The 8,888-nt window shown below is 37.7% G+C and overlaps 3 protein-coding genes across 4 annotated transcripts; all 3 read right to left on the reverse strand.

The window, feature by feature from the left end:
- Nucleotides 1-98: 98 nt before the first annotated feature.
- On the reverse strand, nt 99-4,114 carry LOC117373247 (14-3-3 protein beta/alpha-1). Of its 2 annotated transcripts, none has more exons than XM_033969179.2 (6): nt 3,956-4,114; nt 2,568-2,875; nt 2,356-2,479; nt 2,117-2,280; nt 1,933-2,028; nt 99-1,849 (listed from the first exon to the last, which is right to left on the reverse strand). In XM_033969179.2, exons 2-6 carry the CDS (start codon nt 2,865-2,867, stop codon nt 1,793-1,795), a joined length of 741 nt encoding a protein of 246 aa, XP_033825070.1. In that variant the 5' UTR covers nt 2,868-2,875; nt 3,956-4,114; the 3' UTR covers nt 99-1,792. The 2 variants fall into 2 exon arrangements, with proteins under 2 accessions (XP_033825070.1, XP_033825071.1); XM_033969180.2 differs by having other exon boundaries at nt 2,568-2,870; nt 3,956-4,100.
- A 566-nt stretch (nt 4,115-4,680) lies between these two features.
- On the reverse strand, nt 4,681-5,881 carry LOC117373249 (ubiquinol-cytochrome-c reductase complex assembly factor 5). Its single transcript, XM_033969183.2, has 2 exons — nt 5,626-5,881; nt 4,681-4,843 (listed from the first exon to the last, which is right to left on the reverse strand). Exons 1-2 carry the CDS (start codon nt 5,777-5,779, stop codon nt 4,758-4,760), a joined length of 240 nt encoding a protein of 79 aa, XP_033825074.1. The 5' UTR covers nt 5,780-5,881; the 3' UTR covers nt 4,681-4,757.
- An 846-nt stretch (nt 5,882-6,727) lies between these two features.
- Nucleotides 6,728-8,413, reverse strand: kctd6b (potassium channel tetramerization domain containing 6b). The gene is made up of 3 exons (XM_033969182.2): nt 8,269-8,413; nt 7,629-7,724; nt 6,728-7,504 (listed from the first exon to the last, which is right to left on the reverse strand). The coding sequence occupies exons 1-3, from the start codon at nt 8,410-8,412 to the stop codon at nt 6,818-6,820; spliced, it is 927 nt and encodes a 308-aa protein (XP_033825073.2). The 5' UTR covers nt 8,413; the 3' UTR covers nt 6,728-6,817.
- Nucleotides 8,414-8,888: the final 475 nt, after the last annotated feature.

An 8,888-nucleotide genomic window follows, 5' to 3' on the forward strand; every position in this document is an offset into this window, starting at 1 on the left:
AATTAACACATATTCATTTTCTTACTTTCCCATTTAATAAGATGCAGTGTGCCTTGATATTACATCTTATGAAAAACAAAAAAGATTTATCTTGTCCATTATCTTAAACGAAACTTTATTTCACTGAATGGTCTTTGACACTTTCCTATTTCTTACATGTATAGTGAAACTAGAATGGATTTGAGATACATAAACACAAAGCTAGAATTACACCAACCATTGTTTTAACTCCATTTCATCACCGCTTTTTAGAGCTATTCTAAAGTTTCACAAACCACTTTTGTGCACTGGGTAATAATAGACTGTTACAGAAGCAAATTATTATTTTTTAAGCCATAAGACTTGTCAGTAAAAACAAAGCAAGTAGATACCTGATATACAGACAGGCTTTGTCCCACATTCACTAACTGCATTTTCATCAAGCATAATAACAAACTTACATGGATTCATTTTTTTCCCAAAACATGATTATTCAATTCGTTGGAACATTGTCATAATAAACAGACTGTCAGCTAAAATGTGGAATGGTGTCTTCAACTACAATATGTGGAATGTAGTGGTGATGTTATGGTATTGTGACACTGAGCCTTTTCCCAAATATCCAAATTGTCTGCATTCAGATAACCCTGATATTTTTATGTGCCTATTCACACTATATATCAAAGTGAAACTAATTTACACACAAGATTTCTCCATTTCTGTTTGTATTTACGTTAGAGAAAGATTTGCTGGCATTCACTTGAAAACATGAAAAAGCCAGCCCAGGCAAATTCATACTTAAATTAACCGCTTTGAAGAGGAATATTTTGCAAGCAGTGTTGATACAGTGTGTGTAAGACAATTTCAAATAACATCAATATCATAAGATTACTTTAGTTGTACATACAGATGATAGTCAAACTTGCAAAATACTGAGAACCACATTTATGCACATACAATTTTTTTTGTACTTGAGTTCAAGCAGCACCTGAACAGCGAGTAAAACTACAAAAGACAAACCATACTTAATAATAAAATAATAAAAATGAGCTTTGCCTATTCCTAAGAAGGTGGAATGTAATATTATGTCTAAAACAAATCTAAAAATCACAATTTATGGGGTCCCTTAAACTTTTAAACAGTGAAAGTTGTGTGAACATGATCAAGGAGGATTACACCAAGATGTCAGTGTCACAATACAGCCTGCCTCCTTTCTGTATGAGCTCACAGCAGAATTGCAGTTAGCTGAATACAGGATTTTACCAGTTTTCAAATAGAATTTTTGAGAAATTGAACATTAACCCTCACAGTGTTGTCTTGAAAATCAACTGCCAACTTGATTACCGTACACAATAAAAATTCGAAGAAGCATGAGGAATCACAAATAAAAGTAGCAAAAAAGGAATTATAAATGCACAAGAAATTATAGCAGGGATAAAAGCAACAATTGAAAAGAACAATTAAAATTCACAACAACCCCAACCTGTTATTCTAAGACTCACACTCACATGCTCTCTTTCTGCACAAACCAGCATACATACAGTACATACAAAGCCAAAATAAAAACATATTCAGCAACATGGACTCACTACTCAATACAACATATTTCCACAAAGTGACTGAGTCTGCTAAGAACTGAAAAAAATTACCCTGTCACCTCACAATAAAGTTGAGAGGGGTAAAACTAGTTGATCAGGAGCAATTCAGGCTGCTTGTCATACAGAAGTGGGAGGGGCTGATGGAGTGGAGGGGATGTATATAAGCTGTCTGTGTTTAAGATAAGAGTGTAGGTGGATTAACAGTGCAATTTCCTTTAGTTGTCCCCTTCTCCTGCCTCCCCCTCTTCTCCCTGGTTTTCTGATGTCCACAGCTGCAGAAAAGGGAAGCATTAAATACCATATGTATTTTCCTTTCAAATTACATTTGGTGAAAAATACAGGAATGGTAACTCACAGTGAGGTTATCCCTTAGTAGTTGCATGATCAGGGTGCTGTCTTTGTAGGAATCCTCATTCAAAGTATCAAGCTCAGCAATGGCTTCATCAAATGCCTGCACAGCAACAAAATATTTTTTTATGGTTTAGTTTGACCATATATGTCACAGTAACAAGAGTATTGTTAAAATCAGGATTTCATACCGTCTTAGCCAGGCTGCAGGCCTTTTCTGGGCTGCTGAGGATTTCATAATAGAAGACAGAGAAGTTGAGGGCCAGACCAAGCCTGATGGGGTGTGTTGGCTGCATCTCTCCCTTGCTGATGTCAAAAGCTTGTTGGTATGCCTCTTGAGAATGCCCAACAGTTACTACACAAAGAAGACACAGTTAAATAAAATTACATTAAGTTCAACAAAAATGACACACAAATGATTATAACTTGCCCTTTTTGTCATCTCCAGATGCAACCTCAGACAGGTATCTATAATAGTCTCCTTTCATTTTCAGGTAGAAGACCTTGCTCTCAGCGGCAACTGCATTTTTAATAAGGAAATTATCCAGTAGGCCCTGAAAAACAGTCCAAGTTATGTTCCTGGATTAACAATGTGGTCTAAATCACAGACTAAACAATTTAGTGCAAGTTTTCATAACGTACAAGCACATCATTGCAGATATCCTTCAGCTCCACTTCAATCTTCTCCCGGTATTCTTTGGCCATCAGCTGCTTTTTCTCGTTACCCTCGGTCTTCTGCTCGATGCTGGAAATGACACGCCAGGAAGAGCGGCGCGCTCCGACCACATTCTTATAGGCGACTGAAAGCAGGTTGCGTTCCTCGTTGGAAAGCTCCGAGGGCGCACTCTGCTCGGTCACAGACTTCATGGCCGTAGCCATGTCATCATAGCGCTCAGCCTGCTCGGCGAGCTTGGCCTTCTGTACCAGGTCGTTCTTGTCCATCTTCTAGACTAATCGACAAACATGAGAAAGTGTTACAATTAATCTCACACGCACGCACTCTCTCTCTCTCTCTCTCTCTCTCACACACACACACCGTTATAAATTGGTTCTTGTAATAATGGCTTATTCAACATTTAACATTTAGCAAGTCTATTAATAGGATATAAAATTAGAAGTACAACGCTATACTGCACAAGACACGGCGATTTTGACTGGGAGTTGGGCCCTAGGCAAGTGGGTCACCCATACATACACCGTGCTAATGTTAGCCGCTACCGAGATGCATTTAACCTATTTCCATCCAAGAAAATGCTAAGACGATCAGCGATTTTATTAAAGAAAAAGTAAACCCAAACACTTTTACGTAACCCGTTTATTCTACTTGTCTTTAGAAGACTTTAGTTGTTCTTTGTTAGCGTTAAATACTCACAAAAAGAGCGGATGTCTTCAGTGTTAAGCTAGCTCGGCTTTAATGCCCACCCTTCTATAGCTCGCAGCCCTGTCGCAGATAATGCCGTTGGCGAGAACCATCGGACACCCTTTCCATTTTGGATTAACATAACCGCGTTATAGGGAACTTATACTATTTAGGCAGCGAGCTGTGTGTAATATTTCATATGAATGTGTCGTGTGCGTGACAGAAAACGAGCAACGGGAATTAGCCGCTGCCGTCCATCTATCCTAGATAACGGTAACGCTGGTTAGCAGGGCCAAGAACAGATAATGGCCGACACCTATGAAAACATGACTGTAGTATAATGAACATAAAAGGCTTATTCAGTGCGATGAACACGTGTTTATTATTTGGGACAAGAAGCTGTGAACATTTTGTACGTTTTGTGCATATTTTACGCGGCCCGCCTGAGCTAGGGCGCCTGTCAGAACAAAGTGTCATGGAATCTAAGCGCTGCTAGCAGCCACGGCGAACCACAGCTAGCCCCGAACAGCGGCCCTACGTGCGCTCTGCTCGCTTATAGGTATGCTTTTAGTATGTAGCCTTATATTTTACACAGCTATTTTATCACATCACAGGGTCGATATTACCCGCAATACAAAGCCGCACATAATACTGAAATAACACAACTTACGGTATGGATGATTTTTATTCTGTTTTATCTCTCCGGGCGATTCAGTCTTCCGTCTCGATCAGCCTATCGTTCAGGGCAGTACCACTTCCGCTACTCCAGCGCTTCGATTTCCCTGTTATAAACCACGCATCTGCCTTACGTAATGCAGCACTGCTCATTTATTCACGCTGTGTTACACTAAGGCCAGAGGAAAACACATTTTTAAAAAGCCTTTGCGATACACTTGTTCTTAGTAGCTATAATAAAAAGTCATTTGAATTAATGTGATCAATCATAATAGGTCATTTGAGTTGTTATTAGCATTGTTTAGTCTTTAGTCGACAACTTCTATTTGACACATAATAGATTTTGGTATTTGTACACTGTACAATAAGGTCAATAGCCCTGTGTCATTAGCCGTTATTACCGCTTTACTGCATCAGGTGTAAATCTGCACTAAATTATATGTCAGATATTGTTTTTTTTAGATATTATTGTTGTTATTAAACATACTAGAGGTGGTTGTAATATAGAGGTGTGATGATGTAAAACCAACTAGGCAGGCAAAACCAAAAGGTAAAACATGTTTAAAAAAAAAAGAAAAGAAAAAAAAAAGTTTTTTTTCAGGCAAACAAATAAACAAATAAATAATCTTAATGGAGATTTTTTTGTTTGTTCATATTTAATACATTATTCCTTTGACACTAACAACCATTATCACAGATAATAATGTCCTTTTTCACTTCTCATTTCTTCAGTGTCATTTTGTTCTGAGATAGTACACATTGATAATGACACCTTTCTAAGTGGACTCCATTTCAGTTTATCTGGCAACAGGTTCTCTTGTTAAACCTTCTGTAATCCTCTTCTGGTATGCCCGCTCTGACTGTTTTCTTCTATACACATCGTCTGGAATAAAAAAATAAATAAATAAATAAAATACATTGTCTGTTGTAAATATGAAGATTGGATAAAATCATCAAGTCATATTTTAAAAGTTCCAAATATTAAAATTATACATGATGCATTGTGCAGCCTATAGAACATAACAATATCTACCACAGGGTCTATTTTGTTTGCGTGGCAAGCCAAGAATACATACTTCTCCAATACTTTATAAATATTTTAATTCAGTGACACATTATTACATGTCTTCATGCTTTTTTCTGCCATTTTGTCATGTTTTTAATGTTTTAACAAATTAACATGAACAATTTCTAGTTTGTCACTTGAAATAAGTAAGTATCTCATATGAGTAATTGGATTTCTTAGTGACTGTTCACACCAGTTCAGGTATTGACCGATTGGGTAAAATAATGTGGCAAAAACAAAAATTAATGAGAAAATCTACTGTCTTCCAAATACAACAATTACTAATTAACAGGCATACGTCACCAGTGTTTTTGGTGATTTAATTTCTCATAGCCAATATTTCATAATCCTTGTTATCTGTGTTTTTTTTGTTTTTTACTGACCATGAATGTACCCAGTGGCCAAGGAAGGCTGTGTCCTAGGAACTACCTAATAAATTGAAACTCGGGGGTTGATGTTTAGGGTAGCACACATGTTGAATAACTGCCGTGGATTATTCATGGTAAAACCCGGAGTGCTTGTATTACTTAAATTTGACATGTTAATCTGGGAATGACAAGGTACAAAATGGTTGATATGATTACTAGCTGTACACTTACAGAATGTCTCTTTTCCGATCCTCACGTTGATCATGATCCACTCCATAACACCACCAATACAGAAAAATATGGGAAGAAACCTGTATGTGCCGAAACGACGTTTACCAGGAACGAGACTAAGAATAAATTTTATGTTTTCACTTCTATGCAGCATCTTCTGTGACTGTAATCAATTTGACGAGAAACTTGACCGAAGACTGATCCATGTACCCTTCAGACGCAAGGCGTAATGGCAGCAGTGGGTGCGGATGGTTTTCCTCCCAGGCTTAGGCCAAATGGGCGGTGTCACATAGACACAGAGTGAACGCACAAACACCGGGCCTCACTGGTGAAAAAACCCAAGCACTCTTTAAATTGTGTGGCTTCCGGTTAATTTTTAAAGCTTGCATTTGTGTGCGTAAATATTACACAGATATGGCAGACATTTTGGTTACAGCCAGCAATAGGATTTTCTAGTATATCAGTGTTTAAGTGTAAATATCAATGCATGTTTATATGAATAAGTAATATCAAGTATACAAATGAGTTTATTTAACACTGAGGACTCCACACATGATGGGAATATGTAAGTCTGATAATATTGCAGCACAAGTACATACGTACACAAGACATTCAGACACATGCAACATGGTTATACAAAAAAAGTACCAAAATGGTGTTTTATAGACTCAACAAGGTGAAGCTACAAATATTTTAACAATACACAATGCTGACAAAATCTAAAACTATTAGGCCTACTACTTTATTATGTTGGTCAGTAAAAAAAAAAAAAATTACAGAAATTATTTCTTAACTGGCTTACTGTACAGTGTGGTTTGCTCAATTGTTTCAAATAGTCACTTAACCACTGTGAGCTTTTTAATTGACAGGTCTGTACAGCCAATCTGTCAGTAAAAGCATGTGGCTTGAAGACTGTATTTTAAATTTGACAATTTCTTATGTTAAATGGCATAGAGTTTAAGTTCATGAAATTACGAGTGAAAGTGAAAATGTATTATTTTGCGTGTGTGTGTGTGTATTTTTAGACACAAAAAGCCTCTGCCACCTGTTACAAAAGTGATTTTTTTCTGCTCCCTGGTAGGCTGTGATTTAAACTTAGCTCAACATAATTTGTAGTTCTCTTAATTGAGTATAATAATATACTAAGTAAGCTGGCATTGGAGAGTTTAAGACATTTAAAAAGTGCTGATCCTCAATCTTCCACTTTATGCGCTGGTCGACAAAAAGTCCAATGATGCTCCACAGTGTTCTCATTTGCACGCTCACTCATATGATGTACACGCGTGTTTCGAATAGTAAAGCCCTGTTTCATTATGTAGTCCATAAGGTGAACTCTGAGGGACACTTCTTGATGATAATCACATGGTCCAAATGTGAAAGATACCTGACAATCCCTTGTATCCATCATATGTTTGTTCCATTTGGTGAAATTGTTAGCTATACCTTCAAGCAGGGCATGGACTTTTGTGGTTATAGTAAGTTGTGTAATTATAACAGCAACAGGATTTGAGTATTTTGACAGTTTTCTTGTGCTTGACAGCTCCACTACCTGTTCAAAGATATCAGGAGGATACAGCGGTTTGGGATCATTAAGGCACTGGATTAAAGGTTCAATTTGATAAAAGTCAGCCTCTTTCCTCAAAAGGTCTGTTTCCGTGAAGTCAAGAGGAAGAGTAAGTTCAGATGTCCGCAAGAAGTTTAGGATGTAACGGAAGAGCGTCCCATCTCGGTCTATGAAGTAGTTTCCATGTGAGTCCCGGGTTGTGGGAAAGTCTCCTCGAAACATGGCACCCAGCATGGAATCCGGGTAGCGCTGTAGGGTGGATAAACTGGTGGTGTAAAGGTGGCCCCCTACATTTAAAGTAACAGGACTAGTCACCTGGAAAAAATCAAACCAGAAGGGCCAAAAACACAACAGATTTACAAGGTTACCTCAACAAAATTGTGAAAATTTGTGTATTGTTTAATACATGTTGCATAAGACTAGTTGCTGCTGTCCTTACCTTACCATCCCAATCTCCATTCTCCATTTGTAGAGGTGCTTGGGCAGAAGCAAAATTCAAAACTGAAACTGTGTCCACAGTGTTGTTTTGCTTCACCTATGGCCAATTAAAAGTGATAAAATACACATTATATACATGCCAGGCAACAGTGCAAGTAGATAAAGCAGGCATTACCCTTACTATTTCTTGAGTCCGTTTTACTGAATACCACTATTGACTTTGTCTTAGCATGCAAAAAAATATGACAACACTACAAAATCATGTACTGTGCACAAACGTAACGAGACAATGAAACAATCCGCATGTGTAACCAGTGTATAGCTTTACGTCCATAGCTAGCGTTACAGCCACCTAACCTACAAACCAAGAAGTAGCCCAAGCCCAAGAGTGGCATTAAGCTATGGTCAACTTTAAATAGAAAGCATATGTGTATATAATATGTATGCACAAACATACGCTTTTTACGTGACAAAAAATAATATAAAATAATACAGGGCAGCCTAGTCAGTAACTAGCTAAATGCTAACTAGCCCACGGCTAACTAGTGTACATTGCTACTGCAGTCGAGTCACACTTGGTCAAATCACAGGGATCCCGATAAACCACCATTGAAGTAGGTTGGGCTTAAGAAGTTTCTTACCAGTCTCGTATTTTTCTTACAAGTACTAAGCGATAGATTACATGTCAGTGAGCAGTAAAGTCGTCTAACTGCAGCAGATATTGGCCACTGTGGCAGCTGTCTGTAAGTGCACTGCTTCAGGCTGCAGCAAACTACTGCGCACATCTGAATCAGATGGGGGAGGAACCTCTGCATGATGTTGTACAGCCACATCAATATTAATAATACATTGCAGAATTTTGGTACTATTTTCTATTATAAAAACAAACCTCATTCATCTCAATTTTCATAGTATTTTATTGTAGCTTTGTTTCACATTTTCACTAAAGAGTTGGCAAATCTCACCTTTTTTAAATGAGTCATTCAGATAGGTGCATTTAACACAGAGCCCCAGTATATAAATAAGAAATCTTGGTTGTTAGTGTTTGTTATTGAGATTATGATTGTAGAATTACGTTGGCCCACTTATATTTGCAGGCCCCTGATTTTTGTCATTCAAGTTTGTGTGTTCTATTTCCCTTAGGACACATATGTCAAACTCAAGGCCCGGGGGCCAAATGCGGCCCTCCACATCATTTCATGTGGCCCTCGACAGGGTAAACTCAAAGGTATGATAGTCTTAAAATGTAATTTTTTTCAGG

This window comes from Periophthalmus magnuspinnatus, chromosome 7 (genome assembly GCF_009829125.3).
Source record: "Periophthalmus magnuspinnatus isolate fPerMag1 chromosome 7, fPerMag1.2.pri, whole genome shotgun sequence".
NCBI lineage: Eukaryota > Metazoa > Chordata > Actinopteri > Gobiiformes > Gobiidae > Periophthalmus > Periophthalmus magnuspinnatus.